The following is a 24,555-nucleotide window of genomic DNA, read 5'->3' on the forward strand; positions in this document are numbered from 1 at the left end:
CCACCGAGTCCGCGCACACCATCGATCATCCGTTCACACTAGTTTTATGTCAACCCACTTTTGCATCTTACATGTTAGCGGCAATTTACAGAGGCCAATTTACCTACAAACCTGCTCGTCTTGTGGAGCGTGGGAAGAAACCGGAGCACCCGGAGAAAACCCATGCGGTCACAGGAAGAACGTACAAACTCCGTAAAGACAGCACCCCTAGTCAGGATCGAACTGGGTTTTTGGTGCTGTGAGGCAGCAACTATCGCTGTGCCACCCAGACGGTCATTATTTTAAATGACCTTTCCCCTATGGCACCAGGCTAAACTCCTTGATTACCAACACAGAACAATCTATGAACATGTTAACATTCATTATTAATATCCTTATTATTGATCTTTACTTTAAAATTAAAACCGCTGTTGTTTGTTATTATCACTGTTTATACCATGTACAATGACCAAATGGCATTGCTACTTCATCTCAATATTGTTCAAATTCTATTGGCATTGTTTCCTTCCATTGAAATGTTACTGGACTATGACTACCTAAGTTCACTAGGTTCTCGCTAGACCAGCATACAACAACAATTTGTCCTTGGAGACACAAGATACTGCAGATGCTGGAATCTTGAGCAAGAAACAAGAAACATATGATGAGCATTTGACAGCGCTGGGCCTGTATTCGCTGGAGTTTGGAAAGGGGGACCTCATTAAAATGTACAGAATAGTGAAAGGCTTGGATAGAGTGGATGTGGAGAGGATGTTTCCTCTAGTGGGAGAGTCTAGGACTAGAGATCATAGCCTTAGAATTAAATGACATTGTTTGAGGAAGGAGTTGAGGAGACATTTCTTTAGTGGTGAATCTGTGGAATTCTTTGCCGCAGAAGGCTGTGGAGGCAAAGTCAGTGGATATATTTAAGGCAGAGATAGATAGATTCTTGATTAGTACGGGTGTTAGCGGTTATGGGGAGAAGGCAGGAGAATAGGGTTAAGAGGGAGGGATATATCAGCCATGATTGAATGGCGGAGTAGATTTGATGGGCCGGATGGCCTAATTCTACATCTATCACTTATGATCTTATGATCTTATGAAAATGCTGGAGTAACTTATCAGGCCAGGCATCATCTCTGGAGAACATGGCGATGTTTCGGGTCGGGACCCTTCTTCAGACTGATTCCAGTGGGGAGAGAAAGTTGGAAGAGAGGAGGGATTGGGACAAGGCCAGGCAAGCGATAGGTGGATACAGCTGAGGAGATATGATTGGAAGACGGGTGGACAAAGGCCAGACACAAAGAGGAGACAAAAGGCTATGAGATATGGAGAGAAGAGGCGTGAATTGTGAATCCAGAGGAAGGGATGTAGATAATACACAACAGACAATAGACAATAGGTGCAGGAGGAGGCCATTCGGCCCTTCGAGCCAGCACCACCATTCAATATGATCATGGCTGATCATTCTCAATCAGTACCCCGTTCCTGCCCTCTCCCCATACCCCCTGACTCAGCTATCCTCAAGAGCTCTATCTAGCTCTCTCTTGAATGCATTCAGAGACTTGGCCTCCACTGCCTCCTGAGGCAGAGAATTCCACAGATTTACAACTCTCTGACTGAAAAAGTTTTTCCTCATCTCCGTTCTAAATGGCCTACCCCTTATTCTTAAACTGTGGCCCCTGATTCTGGACTCCCCCAACACTGGGATGTAGATGAAATAGGATCGGGGAAGGGGGAGGAGGGGGGAGCAGGATAATGGATGTGCATCCAGGTGGGACACAAGGATGAGAGTGGAGAGGATATAAAGGGTGGGGGTGGTTTGGTGGTTCATTATCTAAAATGGGAGAATTCAATATTCATATTGTCAGGTTGAAAGTGTAAAATGAGATATTGATCCTTCAGTTTACATGTTGCGGCCTCACTCTGGTAATGGAGAGGCCCATGGCAAAGAGATTAGTATGAGAATGGGAAGGGGAGTTAAAATGGTTCACATCCCGGAGACCCAGCAGGCCTTGGAGGTAAGTTTAGTTTAGTTTAGTTTAGTTTAGGGATACAGTGCAGAAGCAGGCCCTTCAGCCCACCGAGTCCACACTGACCGGCGATCCCCGCACATTAACACTCTCCGAAACACACAAGGGACAATTTCATCATCATCATATCATATCATCATATATATACAGCCGGAAACAGGCCTTTTCGGCCCTCCAAGTCCGTGCCGCCCAGTGATCCCCGTACATTAACACTATCCTACACCCACTAGGGACAATTTTTACATTTACATTTACCCAGCCAATTAACCTACATACCTGTACGTCTTTGGAGACATTTACACATACATCAAGCCAATTTACCTAGATACCTGCGCACCTTTGGAGTGTGGGAGGAAACCGAAGATCTCGGAGAAACCCTAAGGCAGGACTAAAGGTCATAGCCTCAAAATTAAAAGGCGTTCTTTTAGGAAGGAGATGAGGAGAAATGTCTTTAGTCAGAGGGTGGTGAATCTGTGGAATTCTTTGCCACAGAAGGCCGTGCTGTGGAGGCACAGTGTTCAGCGAAATGGTCGCTCAGTCTACGCCCGGTCTCGCCGACGTACTGGAGGCCACATCGGGAACATCAATGTGGTTAGAGGACCTGCAGGAGATCCTCGCCTGGAAGACCTGTTGGAGTTTGTGCATGGACGTGAGGGAGAAGGTGCAGGGACGCAACTCCAACTGAGACAGCGCATCTAACACAGGCAGCAATGATTCTGCAGCACAAAACGATACACAATGGTCTCACACTGGAGTAGCTAGAGCTGCAAGATCAATCCCAATTTTGAAACAGTGGGCGAGTACGTCACAGGTTCAGAGAAAGGTCTGTCAGCTGAATACATGAAGCAAATTTATCATCGATGGCATGAGTTGCATACAAAGAGGACACGGGGAGGTGATTCTTAAAGAAAACACACACAAAAAAAAAAGCCTGATAGAACATTAATCTTTTATAAGTTGAAGACATAAATGAAGGAAGCTTTAGAAACATAGAAAAAAGGTGGAGGAGTAGGCCATTCGGCCCTTCGAGCAGGTATTCAATATGATCATGGCTGATCATCCAAAATCAGTACCCCGTTCCTGCTTTCTCCCCATATCCCTTGATTCCGTTAGCCCTAAGAGCCGCTGTATATCTAACTCTCTCTTGAAAACATCCAGTGAATTGGCCTCCACCGCTTTCTGTGGCGGAGAATTCCACAGATTCACGACTCTCTGGGTGAAGAAGTTTTTCCTCATCTCAGTCCTAAATGGCCTACCCCTTTTTCTTAAATAGTGACCCAAGGTTCTGGACTCCCCCAACATTGGGAACATTTATCCTGCATCTAGACTGTACGATCCTTTAAGAATTTTATATCTTTCCATAAGATCCCCTCGCATCCTTCTAAATTCCAGTGAATACAAGCCCAGTCGACCCATTCTTTCATCATATGTCAGTCCCACCATCCCGGGAATTAACCTGATGATCTTGTGCTGCACTCCCTCAATAGCAAGAATATCCTTCCTCACATTAGGAGACCAAAACTGCACACAATACTCCAGGTGTGGTCTCACCAGGGCCCTGTACAACTGCAGGAGGACCTCCTTGCTCCGATACTCAAATCCTCTCACTATAAGTTTTGTTATACCTCAAGTTATACACAGGCCTAGTTGGACCATACAGTAGACAGTTTTGGGTACCATATGGAAAGTATGAAGGGTCTCGACCCAAAACGTCACCCGTTCCTTCTATCCAGAGGTGCTGCCTGTCCCGCTGAGTTACTCCAGCCTTTTGTGTCTATCTTCGGAAAACATGTAATGCAGATTCATTAAGTATTTACCAGGAGTCAAATAACTAAATTATGAGTGATGATTGGATAAACCAAGTTTTTATTCTTTGGAGTTAAAAAGATTATGGTTTGATTTGATTAAGAAGTTTCAGATATTGAAAAAGATCTATAAGACAGGTAGATAAAGGTTTAGACTTTAGAGATACAGCTCGGAAACAGGCCCTTTGACCCACCGAGTCAGCGCCGACCAGCGATCACCCAGTACACTAATCTACACACACTAGGGACAATTTTACTACTTACCAAAGCCAATTAACCTGCAAATCTGTACATCTTTGGTGTGAGGGAGGAAACCAGAGCTCCCGGAGAAAACCCACGCAGGTCACAGGGAGAACGTACAAACTCCACACAAACAGCAAATGTAGTCAGGATCAAAGCTGGGTTTTTTGACGCTGTAGGGCAGCAACTCTTCTGTTGTGCCAATGTGGGATATGTTGGATATAGCTCTTAGGCCTAACGGAATCAAGGGATAATGGGGAGAAAGCAGGAACGGGGTCCTCCTGATTCTGGATGATCAGCCTTGATCATATTGAATGGCGGTGCTGGCTCGAAGGGCCGAATGGCCTACTCCTGCACCGATTTTCTATGTTTCTATGTGCATGATGGTTGGTATGTGGCCTGCTTCCAGGTTGTATAACTGTGGCAATTGTCATTTGAGCTCAAGTGCCAGACAAAGAGCCATCCCGGGTCTATGCAGCTGTGATCAGGCCAGCACAAGTTCATTCAAGTGGCGTGATTGTTCTTCCACACAGTTAAACAATACATGCACGGATGAAGATGTTTCTACAATGCCTTGTGACATTCATGCTTGAGGTGGACTTTTCTCTTATCTCTGGAGTGCTGCAAGCTGTATGTAGAAGACACGTCAATGCAGGTGCCTGGTAGAGCGCATATTGACCGGTTGTATCACGGCATGGGTCAGCAACTTGGACACTCAGGAACAAAGGAAATTACGAAGATTGGTGGACACTGCCCGGTCCATCACCAGTACTGACCTCCCCACCATCGGAGGGATCTACAAGAGACGCTGTTCCCCAAAAAGGCAGGACTCTGACCACCCTGGCAACGATCTCATTTCATTCCTTCCCTCGGTCAGATGCTAGAGGAGTATGAAAACTGTAACGTCCAGATTCAGGAACAGCTTCTTCCCAACAACCATTAAGCTATTGAACACTACCAACTCCAACTAAATTCTGAACTACGAACAGCATGGGTTGCACTTGGAACTTTGGTGCTTTGTTTTGTTTTTGCACTCTATTGCATTTTTTAAATTTATTGAACTTTAAAATAAATTATATTATCTTTTGAGTACGGTGTTTGCAACCTGTTGTGCTGCAGCTGCTGCTGCAAGTAAGAATGTTATTAGTCTGTTGGGGCAATAAAATACTCTCTTATCATATCATATCATATATATACAGCCGGAAACAGGCCTTTTCGGCCCACCAAGTCCGTGCCGCCCAGCGATCCCCGTACATTAACACTATCCTACACCCACTAGGGACAATTTTTACATTTACCCAGCCAATTAACCTACATACCTGTACGTCTTTGGAGTGTGGGAGGAAACCGAAGATCTCGGAGAAAACCCACGCAGGTCACGGGGAGAACGTACAAACTCCTTACAGTGCAGCACCCGTAGTCAGGATCGAACCTGAGTCTCCGGCGCTGCATTCGCTGTAAAGCAGCAACTCTACCGCTGCGCTACCGTGCCGCCCGTTTCTTTGACATCAAAGAAATCCCATCATTCCTCAGTCTACGCTGATGGGTTTCAGGGTCTCAGCCCAGCTGAGGGTGACCTCTGACACAAATCCTCCACTGCTGTGCCTCCCCATCACTATCTGCCCCGACTTGTCACCAGCTGACTACTGAAACATCTCTCTCTCTTCTGTTCCCAGCAAAGTGTGAGCTCAGGGCCTGGTTCACAGTGTGAAAGCTTTTTGAAACAATATATCCTGCAAGCCAACAATCTCTCAGGGTTGTTGTCCCAGTGTCCTTGCTCAGAAAAAAGGTAGATTTTAGGTTTAAGTTTAGTATTGTCACGTGCATCGAGGTACAGTGAAAAGCTTTGTTTTGCATGCTATCCAAGAAGATCGGATATGCCATATATAGATGCAAACTCAAATAGTTCAAACTCAAGTACAATAGATAGAGCAAGGGGGAAGATACAGAGTGCAGAATATACAGTAGGTCACTCAGCATTGCAGCGCACCAGTTCCTTAGACAAAGTCCAATGTCCACAATGGGGTGGAGCTGAATGGAACAGCAGCCAGCAGACGGAAGGGGCATTCAGAAGCCAGATAGGGGAGGGGAAGAAGCTGTTCCTGAGTCTGAAGGTGCACGCTTTCATGCTTTCAAAGTATTGAAGAGTTTAGAAGGAAGAGAGAGGATCTTATAGATATGTATAAAATTATAAAAAGACTGGACAAGCTAGATGCAGGAAAAATGTTCCCAATGTTGAGGGAGTCCAGAACCAGGGGCCACAGTCTAAGAATAAAGGGGAGGCCATTTAAAACTTTATCATCCAGAAAGTTGTGAATTTATGGTATTCTCTACGACAGAAGGGAGTGGAGGCATTAGATCGAGCTCTATGGGCTAGTGGAATTAAGGGATATGGGGAGAAGGCAGGCACAGGTTACTGATTGTGGATGATCAGACATGATTACAATGAATGGCGGTGCTAGCTCGAAGGGCCAAATGGCCTCCTCCTGCACATATTTTCTATGTTTTCTATGTTTTCTATGTTTCTATATTGTTGAGGTGAAGATGCTGCAATTTATCAACTTGAAAGTGTTTTATTTCAGCTGCTGTGTGGCGGTGGTTAGTAGTATTGAATTCCATCAGTAATTAGACTTTAGCCTTTATTTTATAGATATCGCGTGGAAACAGGCCCGACAGCCCTCCCAACCGCGACAGATGGGGATTAGTTCTTTGACTCATAAGTTCATATGGTCATAAGTGATAGGAGCAGAATTGGGCCATTCGGCCCATCATGTCTACTCCGCCATTCAATCATGGCTGATCTTTCTCACCCTCTCAACCCCATTCTCCTGCCTTCTCCCCATAACCCCTGACAACCGCACTAATCACAAATCTATCCATCTCTGCCTTAAAAATATCCATTGGCTTGGCCTCCACAGCTTTCTGTGGCAATGAATTCCACAGATTCACCACCCTCTTACTGAGGGTCAGGTAGAGATCAGGTTCCGGTTAATTTGGGATAATTGTCGTAACAGGCCCAGTCACTATAATACTCTAGATCCTCTGACCTCCGGTCAGCTGCCTGCCTCATGGCTCATCATCCCCATTAAAACCAGGACCTTTTGCAGAAGCTGGCCCTGATAACAAATGTTTATTTTGTCATTCACAGTAACCCAGGTGAAAAAAGCGCGTCTCTGTGGCGTTGCAGCTATCATTAGAGGACAATTTAATCTGTGACCTGTGCAGTTGTGTAATTAAATGAACGAGAGGAAGCCATTTCTATTTTAGCAGTGGCGATTATCACTTTTTCAGAGATATTTTAGATTCTTTAATCGTTTAAGGAGAGGTACACATGTGCCGTGACTAATATGATAATTTTACAATGGAGTATTGCATGCATGGATGTCGTGAGCCTAAGAGATGGTGATAAGCAGTAAATGTGCACTAGAGGAAATAAGAATGATTGGGAGATGCCAGCTGTAAATGAGAATGTGTAAATAAGTACCGCTGTGCACTTGGCTGCAAGAAGAATGAGATACACAAAAGGCCAATATTATACCCACTGAAACATGAAATGTTCTAAACTACGGCTATTACAAAATTATGGCTTGGGTTTATATATAAACAATGTTCCCTCAGCAATCTTTATATTATTAATTATGTCTGTAATGCATAATCATTCAGGGGTAAGTTAAACCCAGCAGGAGTCTCCATTCAGTTCATTTTCAGTTTAGTTTATTGTCACGTGTACCGAGGTACAGTGAAAACATTTTGCTGCATGCTAACCAGTCAGCGGAAAGACAATACATGATTACCATCGAGCTATTCATGTCAAGCCAAATGTGCAGGAAGGAACTGCAGGTGCTGGTTAAAACCGAAGATAGACAACAAAAAAAAAGCTGGAGTGAACTCAGCAGGTCAGACAGAATCTCTGGAGAAAAGGAATAGGTGACATTTCACCTATTCCTTTTCTCCAGAGATTCTGTCTGACCTGCTGAGTTCACTCCAGCTTTTTTTTTGTTGTCTATCTTCGGTTTTAACCAGCACCTGCAGTTCCTTCCTGCACATTTGGCTTGACATGAATAGCTCGATGGTAATCATGTATTGTCTTTCCGCTGACTGGTTAGCATGCAGCAAAATGTTTTCACTGTACCTCGGTACACGTGACAATAAACTAAACTGAAAATGAACTGAATGGAGACTCTGTCTGAACCGCTGAGTTACTCCAGCTTTTTGTGTCAAAGTCCGATCAAAGATAGTCTGAGGGTCACCAATGAGGTAGATGGTAGTTCAGGACCGTTACGGTAGGATGGTTCAGTTGCGTGATAACAGCTGGGAAGAAACGACCCCTGAATCTGGAGGTGTGCGTTTTCACGCCTCTATATCTTTTGCCCGATAGGGAGAGGGGAGAAGAGGGAGTGGCCAGGGTGCGACTCGTCCTTGATGGCCTTGCCGAGGCAGCCCGAGGCTGCTGGCCTTGCCGAGGCAGCGTGAGGTATAACAGTCCCCCGACAGTTAACGAGGAATTGAATGTTTTCTAAAGGAAAGGAGTTATGAAAGTCAATAACAATCACCACGACTGAAAGGCGGTGGAATCCCCATCATTAAATGGCCTTTATATTTCTGAAAAGGAGCATTTTGAGCCCGAAATAATGACCCGAAACAAAAGAGGAGCTTCATACCAGAACGACCACCCGTAGTCCCAAGAGTGTGGTCTCCATTCCTCAGGTCCAAGACTCACTGTCACCTGGAAGACTTGTGTGTACATCACATGAGCTACCATTCCTAGAAGTCCTAAATATCAAGAGGTAAAAGCACACTCTTTTAAAATCAGCAAAAACAGAACATTTAAAACCAGCTTGTAAAATAAAACAGAGTACACTTGGACACACATAACTATTTCAGTCGTTAGACCACATTCGAGCGACACGGTGGCGCAGTGGTAGAGTTGCTGCCTCACAGCGCCAGAGACCCGGGTTTGATCCCTACTGCGGAGTTTTATACGTTCTCCCCGCGACCTGGGATGGCAGGACTTTCATATGAAGAAAGACTGGATAGACCAGGCTTGTACTCGCTGGAATTTAGAAGATTGAGGGGGGATCTTATAGAAACTTACAAAATTGTTAAGGGGTTGGACAGGCTAGATGCAGGAAGATTGTTCCCGATGTTGGGGAAGTCCAGAACAAGGGGTCACAGTTTAAGGATAAGGGGGAAGTCTTTTAGGACCGAGATGAGAAAGTTTTTTTTCACACAGATAGTGGTGAATCTGAGGAATTCTCTGCCACAGAAGGTAGTTGAGGCCAGTTCATTGGCTATATTTAAGAGGGAGTTAGATGTGGCCCTTGTGGCTAAAGGGATCAGGGGGTATGGAGAGAAGGCAGGTAAGGGATACTGAGTGTGATGATCAGCCATGATCATATTGATTGGCGGTGCAGGCTCGAAGGGCCAAATGGCCTACTCCTGCACCTATTTTCTATGTTTCTATGACCTGCGTGGGTTTTCTCCGATTTCCTCCCACACTCCAAAGTCGTACAGGTTTGTAGGTTAATTGGCTTGGTAAAATTGTAAATTGGCCCTAGTGTGTGTAGAATGGTGTTCGTGTGCGGGGATCCCTGGTCGGTGCGGATGGTGGGCCGAAGGGCCTGTTTCCGTGCTGTATCTCTAATCTAAACTAAACTAAATAAAGCACATATATATCGTCGGAGTTTTCAACTTGGGAATGTCGCTGAGCTGCTGACCTTGTGTGTCGGTTTCTGCATCAGAGTTTCCTGGTTCTCTGAGTGCAAGTTATAAATGATTGCACGCTCATCGTTTGACATGTCCCAGATAATCCTGAGGTCAACGCATGCGGGGAGAGATTTAAAGTTCGCCAAGTTGTCGTATGATGGCCTTTTCCCCCTACACTTGAACCTCAATCTAATCTCATCCTTATCTTCTAACCCGCACGGAGAACATCTTTCCTGTGGCGTCTTCAGTCCGTGAGGGCTGTATCCTCATGGAGTCTTGCAGCATGGAAACAGGCCCTTCGGCCCAACTCTTCCATGCCGACCATCTAAGCTGATGCACAGAATGCTTCTTGACTGGCTGCATCATGCCTGGTTCAGCGTCAGGAAGAAGGTACAGGAGCCGAAAGATTTTTAACCACCAGCTTCAAGAATAGATTCTCCCCAGGAACAGAGAGGCTCTTGGACACAAGTCAACACAAACCTCAAAAACTAATGACTTCCATTGACCGTGAGTTTGATTGCACCACGGACCATTTTGTTTTGCACTAGTATTACGGTTATTAATTTATTGTATTTTTTAATTATTACATTTATCTGCATGTATTGCATTCACGGGCCTGTGAAGTTACTGTAAGTAAGAATTTTATTATTCTGTTGTCTGTATATGCAATTAAATACTCTGGAACCAATACTCTCTTGGTTCTGAGCTCACGATCTCAATAGGCATGAACTGATCTGAAGGGACCAAGGTAAATATTAGTTCATTTCAGTATTCAGTTTGAGAGTGATTAACTTAAATCTGAAATTTGGGTCTTGAGTAAATAAAGGCAATTACCTCCATATGAGGGAGACTTTGGCTTATTAGATTGAGAACCTCAACTAAGGCAATCTTCCCTTCATATGGAGATAATTGCCTTTATTTATTTAAGACCCAAATTTCAGATTTAATTCAAACTGAATATTTAAATGAACTAATATTTGCCCTGGTCTCTCATGGTCAGTTTGGGATAATTAAAGAAATCCTTCATAAATCTCAACCATTGTAAATAGTAACAGTGTGGGGTAAGTGTGGCACAGGTTTTTTCTTTCAAAAAAAATATTTATTCAAATATTAAAATAATATATACAATACAATAAAACCAAAACAGAACCCACCACCATAATACAAGACAACTATTATACAACTATCTTGCACTCCTTGTCAAGGATGCATACCACCCCCCGCGGTGCCCAGCGGTCCCGGAAATTCCCCAGGGTGCCCGTGGACAGCACCCGGGCGCGGACGTAACCCCGGAAAAGGGGCAGGCAGCCGGCTCGGGCAGAGCCCTCTTCCGCCTGGCGCCGTGACTCGCGGATAGCCAGCTTGGCCCAAGTGTGGCACAGTTGGGAGAGCTGCTGCCTCACAGCACCAGAGACCCAGGTTCGATCCTGATCTCGAGTGCTCTCTGTGTGGAGTTTGCGCGTTCTCCCTGTGACACGCCATTGCATACGGCCATTTAGAACGGAGATGAGGAAAAACTTTTTCAGTCAGAGAGTTGTGAATCTGTGGAATTCTCTGCCTCAGAAGGCAGTGGAGGCCAATTCTCTGAATGCATTCTAGAGAGAGCTAGATAGAGCTCTTAAGGATAGCGGAGTCAGGGGGTATGGGGAGAGGGCAGGAACGGGGTACTGATTGAGAATGATCAGCCATGATCACATTGAATGGTGGTGCTGGCTCGAAGGGCCGAATGGCCTACACCTGCACCTATTGTCTATTGACTATATTGTCTATTGACACATTGGCTTCCTCCAGGCGCTCCACTTTCCTCCCACATCCCAAAGACGTGCGGGTTAGAAGATTAATTGGCCACTGTAAATTGCCCCTAGTGTACAGGGAGTGGATGAGAAAGTGGGATAACATAGAACTAGTGTGCCCAGGTGATCGATGGTCGGCACGGACTCAGTGGGCTGAAGGGTTTGTTTCCATGCTGGATTTCAAAACAGCATCTCCCAGCAGTTTGTTTGTTTTGCACCAACACGTCAGGGGTTTATTTCAAAGAAAGATACAGAGTGCTGGAGTAACTCAGTGGGTCAGGCAGCATCTCTGGAGAACATGGATCGGTGACGTTTCGGGTCGAGACCCCTTCTTCAGACTTTTATCTCCACAGTTTTTGGAGGTGATAGATGGTTGTCAAAAACTGAGTTAATAAAACACTTGAAGAGCTCTTCAACCATGTAAAGAAAGCTGCTCCAAACGAAACCTTTCAAGGGCTGATTTGGTTTCAACGGGCAAGCAAACACATAATTATTAAATCGAAACCCCACTGTGTCTCGAGGGGTGATTTATGTGCAGAATGTTGTTTCACTAATTACAATAGTGGGGATGACTCAGGTCATCACTAACAAACAAAATGAAGGCAACAACTCATCAGAAGGTGGGCGTGGACAGCAGGAATCTGGGAATCTGTACCCTCTTGCCTGTAATTCTTCTAGATGTTGAAATTGCATTCTCCCATTGAGGCTGGCTGTGTCTCATTTCATCTCGGCCACGGACTCAGCGATGTTATCCCGCTGTCTCTCTAAAATCTAAAATCTGGCTGCAGTGTTTACCATGTGCAAAAAGCACTGCAGTTACCACATACAGACATATATACATATATATATATATGTAGTTATCTTATGTACTTACATTGGCCTTGCTTCATATATGTATGTGTGTGTGTATATATGTACATAACTATATATGTATATGTGTATATATATATATATATGTACATAACGGTAGCGCAGCGGTAGAGTTGCTGCTTTACAGCGACTGCAGCGCCGGAGACTCAGGTTCGATCCTGACTACGGGTGCTGCACTGTAAGGAGTTTGTACGTTCTCCCCGTGACCTGCGTGGGTTTTCTCCGAGATCTTTGGTTTCCTCCCACACTCCAAAGACGTACAGGTATGTAGGTTAATTGGCTGGGTAAATGTAAAAATTGTCCCTAGTGGGTGTAGGATAGTGTTAATGTGCGGGGATCGCTGGGCGGCACGGACTTGGAGGGCCGAAAGGGCCTGTTTCCGGCTGTATATATATGATATGATGATGATGATATGATAGTTATCAGCAAGAAGCAAAACCAATGTAAGAACAAGAGATGACTACCATCTGCAGGTGCTTCTTCAAGCTGCAGACCATCCTGACCTGGAATTACATTGCATTCTTCTGACACCGATGTGTCTAAATCCTGGAACTGCCTGCCCAACAGTGTAATGGAGTGTCCCATCAAATGAACTGCAGTGGTTCAAGAAGGTGGCCCACCATCACCTTCTCAAGGTGGCCCACCATCACCTTCTCAAGATCCATTATCGGTTGTCAATAAATGGGCGGGAGAAGGCTGGAGAATGGGGTTGGGAAAGAAAGATAGATCAGCCGTGATCGAATGGTGAAGTACACTGGATGGGCCGAATGGCCTAATTCTGCTCCTGGAACCGATAAAATGCCAGCGATGGCAGCTGGCCCTAAAGGAATAAGTAGTTTTAAAATCCAATGTCTCAAAAAAAACCAGATACTGCCAGAAATACTCATTGGAACAAGGGTCTTCGACCTGAAATGATTAACCCTGTTTCTCCTTCCACAGATGTCCCCTCTGTGTTGGTGAAATGCTTCCAGCAATTTCTGTATTTGTTTCAGGTTTCTGGCATCTTCACTTTTTAAAATTTTCATCTTGGAGGCTTGACTTTATTGATCCATTCTACTGGCCTGCTGTAGATTTCCACTGGACCATAGCCAAAAGCCCGGGTATATTTAGTTCATGTCTACCTCCAGCACTCTTGGGACTGATAAGCAATATTTCACTTTCATTTCCATTTAGAGAAGCCGGTGTACAGGAGGAGTATAAGATTACTGTTTGTTCTGCATTCAATTACATTGTAAGGCAGCAGATGTATCAGTCTCATGTTGGTTGACACATCTGCGTGTGTTTTCATGATTGCATTATTCATTCCGATGACTTTGAGCTTTGCTTTTGAACAATACCACTAATTGACTGTTTCGTGAAAAGAATTTTCAGCGGTTTCTAGTGCAAATTACTCAGTATAAACTGCTGCTGAAAAATGAGGGAACACCGCTGATTTATAGAAACCATATCTACTTTGGCGTATTTGATTCTCGGATAGATTTTTTAATTTAAATATGAACAAGGGCGCAGCGGTAAAGTTGCTGCCTTACAGCGCCAGAGACCCGGGTTCAATCCTAGCCATGGGTGTGTCTGTACAGAGTTTGTACGTTCTCCCTGTAACCGCGTGGGTTTTCTCCGGGTGCTCCGGTTTCCTCCTACATTCCAAAGACATGCAGGTTTGCAGGTTAATTGGCTTTTGTAAATTGTCCCTAGTGCGTGGAATAGAACCAGTGTTCAGTCATCAGGGTCAGCATGGACTCGGTTGGCCGAAGGGCCTGCTTCCACTGTCCCCATCCCCTTTCCCAGTCTTTCGTATCGGGAATCTTTTTTGCTCTGCCCTCAATAAAATCAAAGGCTCTGCTACAACCTTCCTTTGCAATAGAAACCACCAAAGATTCACAACTCTCTAAGAGAAAAAAAAAAGCATTTTCTCTATCTTAATGGGGTGATCCTTATTTAAAACAATGATTCACCCACTATTCTTTTCACTAAGTGGTGGTACCAATAGTTTTGTTTAGTTTAGTTTAGTTTAGTTTAGAGATACAGCACGGAAACAGGCCCTTCAGCCCACCGAATCCGCTCCGACTTGCGATCCCCCACATTAACACTACCCTACACACACTTGGAACAATTTACAATTTTACCAAGCCAATTAACCTGCAAACCTGTACGTCTTTGGAGTGTGGAATGAAACCGGAGATCTTGGATAAAGCCCACGCAGGTCACAGGGAAAACATACAAACTATGGACAGACAACACCCATAGTCAGGATTGAACCCGGGTCTCTGGCGCTGTAAGGCAGCAACTCTACTGCTGCACCACTGTGCTGCCCTGGACTGATGTCTTCATATTGCCTTCACGTAGTCACAAGTCAAACAAAAACCATTTTGAAGTGCTCAAGTACTCCCTTTGGAGTGGGAAAGAAGGCATTTGGTACACTTGCCTTCATTGACTGGTGCATTGAGTACAAGATTCAGGAAACCATGATGCAGCTGGATAAGACTTTGGTAAGGCCGCATTTGGAGTATTGTATGCTCTATTACAGGAACCATGTGGAGGCTTTGGAGAGGGTGCAGAAGAGATTGATCGGAATACAGCCTAGATTTGGGGATATTAGCTACAAGGAGAAATCAAACAAACCTGGATAGTTTTTTCTAAAACACTGGATGTGGAGTGGAGACCTAACAGAAGGTTGAAAAATGTTGAGAGGCACAGATAGGGTAGACAACCAGAACATTTCTACCAGAGTACCAGTATCAAAAATTAGAGGGCATAGCTTTAAGGTGAGAGGGGCAAAGTTTAAAGGAGACGAGCGGGGCAAGTTCTTTTACACAGAGGGTGATGGTGGAGGCAGATGCATTAGACAATAAACAATAGGTGCAGGAGTAGGCCATTCGGCCCTTTGAGCCAGCACTGCCTTTCAATGTGATCATGGCTGATCATTCTCAATCAGTACCCCGTTCCTGCCTTCTCCCCATATCCCCTGACTCTGCTATCCTTAAGTGTTCTATCTAGCTCTCTCTTGAATGCGTGACAATTAGTGGCAATTCAGAGTAGGGTTGCCAACTTTCTAACTTACAAAAACCATTATATGACTCGAACCGTGGGCTGATGTGAAATGGCAGCAGGAAAGGTGAAATTTTGCAGCACCATATATCTTCACGTCACTGTGTCAGGATAATTAGTTTTAAAGTGCAGGAATAATTTGCTTCATTTTTACGTTCATGTCAAATTTATTTAATGTAATTGAAAAGCTCCTGCCCTGTTGTTCAAAGCAAGCCACAGAACATGTTGCATTTACAAGGGAAGCTACAGTGTACATGCTGCACAATGCAACAATCTGTTACAAGGTCTTCGATAAAAGATGCAGCTTTGAAAGCAGGCAGTGCCGACCTGAATCAGCATCAGCCACTTTCTGCACGGAGGTCATGCTTCATCTGACAGACTAGATCGGGGTGGCACAGTAGCTCAGCGGTAGAGCCACTGCCTCAAAGCGCCAGAGACCCGGGTTCAATCCTGACTACGGGCACTTGTCTGTACGGAGTTTGTACGTTCTCCCCGTAACCTGCGTGGGCCTTCTCCGAGACTCCGATTCTCCGAGATCTTCGGTTTGCCTTCCACACTCCAAAGAACCGTACAGGTTTGTAGGTTAATTGGCTTGGTATAAATGTAAAATTGTCCCCAGTGTGTGTGTGTAGGGTGGTGTTAATGTGTGGGGATCGCTGGTCGGTGCGGACTCAGTGGGCCGGAGGGACTGTTTCCGCCCTGTAATCTCTAAACTAAACTAAAAAATTGAATCGGATTGTTATTAAGTCGGGTTTAGAAGAATGACCGGAGATCTTATTGAACCATATAAAACTCTGACTGGGCTTGAGGCTGACCATTGGCAGGGACTTTCCTTTGGTAAGGGATCTAGAAAGGGGGTCACTGTCTCAGGATATGGAGTTCGATATAAAGGACTGTGACGAGAAGAATTTTTTCACGTCAGTTTAAATGAGGTGTTAATGGCCAATCCAAATTTATCTGCTGTTAATTCCCAATAATCAATACCAGACCGCAGTGCCTGGTAAGAGTTGGGAAACAATGTTTAACATTTCAAAACACATCTTGGCTATTTACTGAAGGTTGGAATTTAAAAAAAAATATGAGGCATGATTTTGAAATGAATGTAAAATAAATTAGTCAATGCAGCATTGAAGGTGAATGAAGGTCATGAGGTTATTAATTCACAATGAGAGTAATTAACCTGTGTGTTCATACAAAGAAAAAATGTTTGTGGGATCCTTGCACTGTAGATATTGGACACAGTAATCATATGCAGGATACAAAGATTAGTTTAGTTTAGTTTAGTAAGGTTTAGTTGAGTTGAGTTGAGTTGAGTTTAGTTTAGTTTAGTTTAGTTTAGTTTAGTTTAGTTTAGTTTAGAAATACATTGGAAACAAGCCCTTTGGTTCACCGAGTCTGCACCGACCAGCGATCCCTGTACACTAATTTATCCTACTAGGGGAACTTACAGAAGCCAATTAACCTACGATCCTGCACATCTTTGAAATGTGGGAATAAACCAGAGAAAGGAGATTTTTAAGGGCCTGTCCCAGTTAGGTGATTTTAAGGCGACTGCTGGCAGCTAGGCTGTCGCCGAACGTTTGCCGGGGTGTCGCGGGCATGATCGTGAGGAGTCTTCAATGAATCGTAGCGGATTTCGGCGCGTCGCAGAAAGATTTACCTGCTAGAAATTTCTCGGCGACAGCTGGCTTGTCGCCAGGTATGGTAACTTATTGCGGGCGCTGTCTGTCGCACACTGTCCCCAGGTTTGCTAGGTTGTCGCAGATGCATTTAGAAGCACGTAATATTAAATTAAGCAAAAGGCATTAGAAGATACCAGAAGGTAGTTTTGTTTAACCAATTTATTTACCGTCAGGACATTTGACAGGTAGATTGGAGGCGACAGTTTGACGGTCAGGTGAGCGTGGGAATTCCGCGATGTTTCCGAAGACGGTGTAATCTCTTAGCCAGGTGCTAGTTTCACAGAAAAAAGTAACTTGTATCGACCTGACTCGGCATTGTCGCGGTCATTGTCGTAGGGTAAAAGAAAGTTTTGGCGATCTGCTACGACTTTGACAGTCGCCGGCAGTCACCTTAAAAATCGTGTAACTGGGACAGGCCCTTATTAGTTTAGTTTAGAGATACAACGTGGAAACAGGCCCTTTGGCCCACCGAGTCTGCTCCGATCAGCGAACCCCACACACCAACACTATCCTACATGCACTAGAAACGATTTATAATTTTAACAATGCTAATTAACCTACAAACCTGTACGTCTTTGGAGTGTGGGAGGAAACCGCAGCACCTGGGGAACCACACGGTCACGGGCAGAACGTACAAACTCCGTACAGACAGCACCCGTTGTCTGGATCAAACCATGATCTCTGGCGCTGTAAGATTTTAGATTTTTTTGATTTAGAGATACAGCGCGGAAACAGGCCCTTCGGCCCACCGGGTCCGCGCCGCCCAGCGATCCCCGCACATTATTAACACTGCCCTACACCCTAGGGAATTTTTTTACATTTACCCAGCCAATTAACCTACATACCTGTACGTTTTTGGAGTGTGGGAGGAAGCCGAAGATCTCGGAGAAAACCCACGCAGGTCACGGGGAGAACGTACAAACTCCGTACAGATGGCGCCCGTAGTCAGGATCGAACCTGAGTCTCCGGCGCTGCATTCGCTGTAAGGCAGCAACTCTACCGCTGCGCCACCGTGTCGCCTTGACACAGTTCTCCATACAGAAGCTGTTTTGGCAGTCGACTCTCGGGCATTCTGACGACATGGCCTGCCCATCTGGCTTGGGCTGGGTACAACTCTACCGCTGCGCCACTGTAAGCCCCCGTAAAGAGCTTTAAAAAACTTAGAATTTTAAGATATTATATTTATAACTGTTATTCAATTAAAACCAATTACTTAGCACCAGTGCCTCATTTCAAAATTAGCATGTCCTAATTCCCCTCAGTAATTCCTTCTAACCTCTGTTTGTGGTTCACCTTCGTATACAATCTTGCTGTTCTTCTCCAGATTCCCAGCAATGCTTTTCTTACGCAGGGGAGCGATATCAAAATTGATTCGATGTTTCTGATCAGAGAATCTGAAAGGAACCCTGAATGCCTGTCAGCAGGGTTTCGTTAGCCGTGTGGAAGTTTTCGAAACGGAAATTTGACTTACCTGACAGAACGGTGAAGACCGCAGCGAACGCGTTCAGCTTGAGGCCGTCGATCACGTTGCTGGAATGGAAGAGCTCCAGGCACATCAGACTGAACCCAACTACCAAGAGCACGATGTATAAAACTTCGGAGATGAGTGCCAACCAGAGAACACCTGTAACACAGGAAGCACAGAGGTCAGAAACCAGGCCTGAAGCTACGCAGAGGTTTCAAGAGCAGACAGTCAGTCGTCTTCTGATGGAAGCAAGGCTTAACGATATAATTGTTATTTACTTGCAGAATACTAAGATTGCCGCCAGAATGGATGATTATTGCCACAACATGAATTAAAAGTGAGCAAAACGTAATGTAACTTTGGAAGGAACGGATAAGATATTTTCATAAATATTATACAGGTACTTAAAATAATATTACATCGAACATCGAACATTAGTGTGCAGAAACAGGCTTTTTGGCCCACAATGTCTTTGCCAAACATAATGGCAAGACAATCTCTTGCCTGCCTGCACATGATCCTTACCCCTCCATTCCCTGCATATCCATGTGCCTATCAAGAAGTCTCTTAAGTGCCATTATGGCATCTGCCCCCACCACCACCACCCCAGTCAGCATGTTCCAGGCATTCACCCCGCTCTGCGTTAAAAAAAACTTGCCCTGGACATCATTTTAAAAATCGGCAAGCATCTCTGCTTGTTTTGGCAACAGCTCTGCCCAAGACCACAAGAAATTGCTGAGAGTTGTGGATGTAGCCCAGACTATCCCACAAACCAATCCCCTTCCACCACCCCCCCTCAATCGATTATTGACTCTATCTACACCACACACTGTCTCAGCGACCAACACAATCAAGGACCATTTCCCCCTTGGTCATTCCCTCTTCTCCCCTCTCCCGTTGGGCAGAAGATACAAAAGCTTGAAAGCCTGTCCCACCAGATTGAGGAGCAGCTTCTTCCCTGAGGTTATCAGGTCCTTCCATTAGCTATGGTGTACTCCCGATCTTCCAACCTACCTCACGGCGGATCTTGCACTTTTGTTTTTTAATGTGCACCTTCACTGTAAATATAATGCAATAACGCTTCAACACTACAATCTGCACTCTGGTATTTTTCTCTTTGCACTACCTGCACTTGTACATGGCTTAATTGTACTCACGTACAGTATAATTTGACTGGATAGCATGCAAACAAACCTTTTCACTGTATCACGCTACATTTGACAATAAAAAAATCAATATCAATACCAATCCCAAATACTAAATTGAATTGATTCTAAATCATACATTAACTCCAGTAATTTTTAAAGAACTTAATTACTTTAGACTGATCTCTGTTACATTATAATGTTTTCGACATCCGTGACAAAATTGATATTTAAAATTAAATGATCTTGACCGCATTACACAAATCCAGCCAGGTTCTGATTTTCAGCTAAATGGCTGGCTCATTCTTTCACTGCCCACGTGTGAGTCAGTGTTAGTCAAGCAAATGGAGGCCACATCTCAGGTTAAAATACACTGCACTACAAGATAAAAGTGCCCACCTTCCCCATCCAATGTCAGATGTACAACAGGTAACTCCCCGTTTCAACTAGTGGGAGAGTCAAGGAGGGGGAGGGAGGGAGGGAAGAGCAGGACACAGCCTCAGAATAAAATGACATACCTTTAGAATGGAGATGAAAAGGAATTTCTTTAGTCAGAGGGTGGTGAATCTGTGGAATTCATTGCCACAGAAGGCTGCAGTGGTCAGGAATTGGGTATTTTTAAGGTGGGGATTGGCAGATTCCTGATTAGTAAAGGTGACAGGGATTGTGGGGAGAAGGCAGGAGGATGGGGTTGAGAGGGAAAGATAGATCAGCCATGTTTGAATGGCGGAGTAGACTCGATGGGCAGAGTGGCCAAATTCTGCTCCTATGACTTATGAACTTGTGAACTGTGGAGGCTCACAGTGCTAGATCTTCAGGTAGATCTCAAAGCATCACAATCCTACATATTGAAGAGCGACACAAAAAGCTGGAGTAACTCAACGGGCCAGGCAGGATCTCTGGAGAAAGGAAATAGGTGACGTTTCAGGTCGAGACCCTTCTTTAGACCCTCGCGATCCAAAATGTCACCTTTTTTCCTGGAGATGCTGCCTGGCCCACTGAGTTACTCCGGCGTTTTGTGTCTAACTTCGGTGTAAACCAGCATCTGCTGAATCAACCCTCACTATCCTTCACAATCTACGTCACAATCCTTCATATGGTTGTTGCTTCTGCTGGCTAGTTAACTGCTCATGCTGCCAGCAAGCAGAATTTAGCTAAATATACAACCAGCAATGTGACAATTCAGTGCAGGTTAATTAAGTGTCGGGGATATGATAGTTCCACTGAAAGGGTAATGAATTAACAAAGGGTAATATTCTGAACCTTATTCTACTCTACATCGTCACTGCCTGCCTATAAATATTTCCTCCATCTTGTGAAAGGTGAATAATGATTTAAAGAAACATCATCTGGCTCTTTAAATCCTGTTGGCTGGATACTCCCGAGATGGCTTGCTTGATTAAGTTGCTCCTTGCATGTTACGTGATTAATCCAACCTCAGTTACAATCACTTGCTACTCCTCGCCAGCCATCATGTATTTCGCATGCTGATTGAGAAGACCAATTTACCACCATCATGAACTTAATTGCTGATTCTACTCAGCGCAAATCTTCCCCAGGACTTGGAAAATAAAGATTCCAAGAATTATTTAAATTCCTGTGGGCAATCCGAGAAACATAATCATACAGCAAGGAAACAGGCCCTTCAGCCCAATTTGCTCATGCCGACCAAGATGTCCCATCTTCGCTAGTCCCACCTGCCTGTCTTTGGCCCATCTATATACTAAAACTCTTGTTTGTTTGTTTGTTTGTTCCTGAACTACAGCCAAAACGGTACACGATAGCACGACAATTTTAGGCCCACCTTCCTCACCATCGTCCCTTTGGTGCTAATGGAAGACGTTTCATTGAAATCCGTGTTATATTTTTTGTTATTTACATTTTAAAGTTTAAATCCATCTCCTAGGGAGGGAGGGAGGTAGGGAGGGAGGGAGGGAGGGAGAGGGGGAGGGAGGGAGGGGGGAGGGGGAGGAGGTAGGATAAGGGGGATTGAGAGGGAGGGAAGGGGGAGGGGAAGTGTGGAGGGGAGGGGGAGGGGAGGACGGAGGGGAGGACGGAGGGGGAGGGTGGGAGGAGGAGGGGGGGAGGGAGGATGAGGATGGAGGGTGGGGAGGGGGGAGGGGGGGAGGAGAGTGTGCTGCACCAATGCAGGAGCGGTTTGGGCCCAACAGGTCCACTTGGTCTAGTATCCCTCTAAACGTTTCCTACCCATGTACCCATCCAAATGTCTTTTAAATGCTGTTATTTTGCTTGCCTCAACTACCTCTTTGGCTGCTCGTTCCATATACCCACTATGCTCTGTGTGAAACTTTTGCCCCTCGGGTTCCTAATAAACTTTTCCCCTCTCACTTTAAACATATGCCCTCTTGTTCTTGATTCCCCTACTCTGTGGAAAATTAACATCGCGGAGCCCGCGATCCCTTTGCCATGGATTGATCTCGGAGCTCCAACGGTGGGAGCTTGCGGACTTAACATCAGGGAGCCCGTGGTCTCCGGTCAGAGACTGACATCAGGAACTCCAAGCCGTGGGAGTTTCGACCGCCTTGACACGGGAGCTTCGATCGAACCGACGTGGGAGTTTCAATCAGCCCGATGAGAGTGCTTCGACCGCCGGCAGCGGGAGTTTTGATCGCCCCGACGGATGGTTCGACTGCCCCGACCGCGGGAGAAATAAAGAGGAAGAACGTTGGGCTTTTTTGCCTTCCATCACAGTGAAGAATGTGGGGAATCCGCTGTGGTGGATGTTTATGTTAACTTTTATGTAGTTGTGTGTCTTGTTGCATTTTTTATCGTATGACTGTATGGTAATTCGCATATCATACCTTAATCGGTACATGTGACAATAAAAAAACCTTTGAAGTGCTGGAGAAACTCAGCGGGTCAGACAGCATCTCTGGAAAAAAAGGATGGGCAACGTTTTGGGTTGGGACCCCTCTCCAAAAACCTCGGCATGATATTTGACTCTGCATTAAAATTTGATAAGCAAGTCAACGCTGTGGTAAAAGCCAGCTTCTTCCAACTTCGAACCATAGCTAAAATCAAACCTTTCCTCAAATTCGACGACACAGAAAAAATCATTCACGCTTTCATTTCCTCCCGCCTAGACTACTGCAACTCCCTATACACTGGGATCAGCCAATCTTCCCTGTCCCGCCTGCAACTGGTCCAAAACGCCGCAGCGAGACTCCTGACGGGTACCCGTAAAAGGGACCACATCACCCCGATTCTGGCCTCTCTCCACTGGCTCCCTGTACGGTACAGAATCAACTTCAAGCTCCTCCTATTCACGTATAAAGCCCTAAATGGACACTCCCCCCCCTACATCAAAAATCTTCTAACCCCCCTCTCTAACTCCAGGTCCCTCAGATCGGCCGACTTGGGGCTATTCACTATCCCGCGGTCTAGGCTTAAACTCAGGGGTGACCGCGCTTTTGCGGTTGCAGCTCCTAGACTGTGGAACAGCATCCCTCTCCCGATCAGAACTGCCCCCTCCATCGACTCCTTTAAGTCCAGGCTCAAAACATATTTCTACTCCCTAGCGTTTGAGGCTCATTGAGGAGGCGCTGTGAACTGTTTGCGTACTACTGTATGTTTTCATTTTTTTTTCTATTGGAACCTAATCAAATGTACAGCACTTTGGTCAACGTGGGTTGTTTTTAAATGTGCTATACAAATAAAATTGACTTGACTTGACTTGACTCTCCCGACTCAGAGCCCCGACCCGAAACATCACCCATCCTTTTTCTCCAGAGATGATCCAGAACTTTCTGTCTATCCTCAGTACAAACCGGCAGCTGCAGTTCCTTTCTACACTCTTCACTCTTCCCTCTCTTGACTCTTGCTGGAAACTTCCACGGTCAAAACCAGATGAAAAAGCTATCTGTGCCTTTTCTTACGGTTTCACCAATCTCCCACACAATTATAATCAAAGTTATAATGGGAGAACAGCACACACGATGTGGAAATAAAGGGCCAGCATGTTAGCATAGTTATAGCTATAAATTCTTCCTAATAGGTCTGTTGAAATCTGGTACATAGATTAATTATTTTGTATGTGCCAAAAATGCCATGTTATTGCATTCCAAGGTCAAGGTTTCAAGGTCAGTTTATTGTCACATGCACCAATTATGGTACCGTGAAATTCAAATTACTATACAGCCATACTAAAAATAAGCAACAAGACGCACAACTACATAAAAGTTAAAGCATTCACCACCGCGGTTTCCCCACGTTCCTCACTGTGATGGAAGACAATAAAGTCTAATCTGTTTCCTCTTTATTCTTCTGCGGTCGGGGCAGTCGAACCATCCGCAGTTGGGGCGATCAAAGCCCCCGAGTCGGGGCGATCGAAGCTCCTGCGGTTTGGAGTTCCCGAGGTCGGTCTCCAACCAGAGACCACGAGCTCCACGGTGTTAAAGACCGCAGGCTCCCGCGGTTGAACTCTTGAAGTTGATCTCTAGCAAAGGCCGCCAACTCCTCTATCTTAGGCCGCAATGCGGACGGAGATACGATACAGAAAAAAATCGCATCACCGTCGAGGTAAGAGATTAGAAAAAGTTCCCCCCAACTCCCCCCCCCCCCCCCCCCCCATCCTCCCCCCACATCAAACAAGCTAAAGAACACTAAAAACATACATTTAACACATACAAACAAACAACAAAGATGGAAGGGACACACAGACTGTTGGCGAGGCAGCCATCACCTGGTCTTCTAAGTAAGACAATCATGAAAGTCCAGTACTGGCATGCTGTGTGGTCAGTGTATACATTCGTAGCATTGTGTTTCCTGGACT

General features: G+C 45.1%; 1 protein-coding gene across 3 annotated transcripts in view; it reads right to left on the reverse strand.

The window, feature by feature from the left end:
• Positions 1-24,555, reverse strand: part of gsg1l (gsg1-like) — a 140,305-nt gene that overhangs the window by 18,538 nt on the left and 97,212 nt on the right. For all 3 annotated transcript variants that reach the window (XM_078418462.1, XM_078418463.1, XM_078418464.1), the window contains 2 exons: positions 18,625-18,777; positions 8,719-8,830 (listed from right to left, as the gene is read on the reverse strand). In XM_078418462.1, the coding sequence (XP_078274588.1) occupies positions 8,719-8,830; positions 18,625-18,777 (265 nt within the window). The remainder of the gene's footprint in view (positions 1-8,718; positions 8,831-18,624; positions 18,778-24,555) is intronic.

This window comes from Rhinoraja longicauda, chromosome 21 (assembly GCF_053455715.1).
Source record: "Rhinoraja longicauda isolate Sanriku21f chromosome 21, sRhiLon1.1, whole genome shotgun sequence".
NCBI classification, from domain to species: domain Eukaryota; kingdom Metazoa; phylum Chordata; class Chondrichthyes; order Rajiformes; family Arhynchobatidae; genus Rhinoraja; species Rhinoraja longicauda.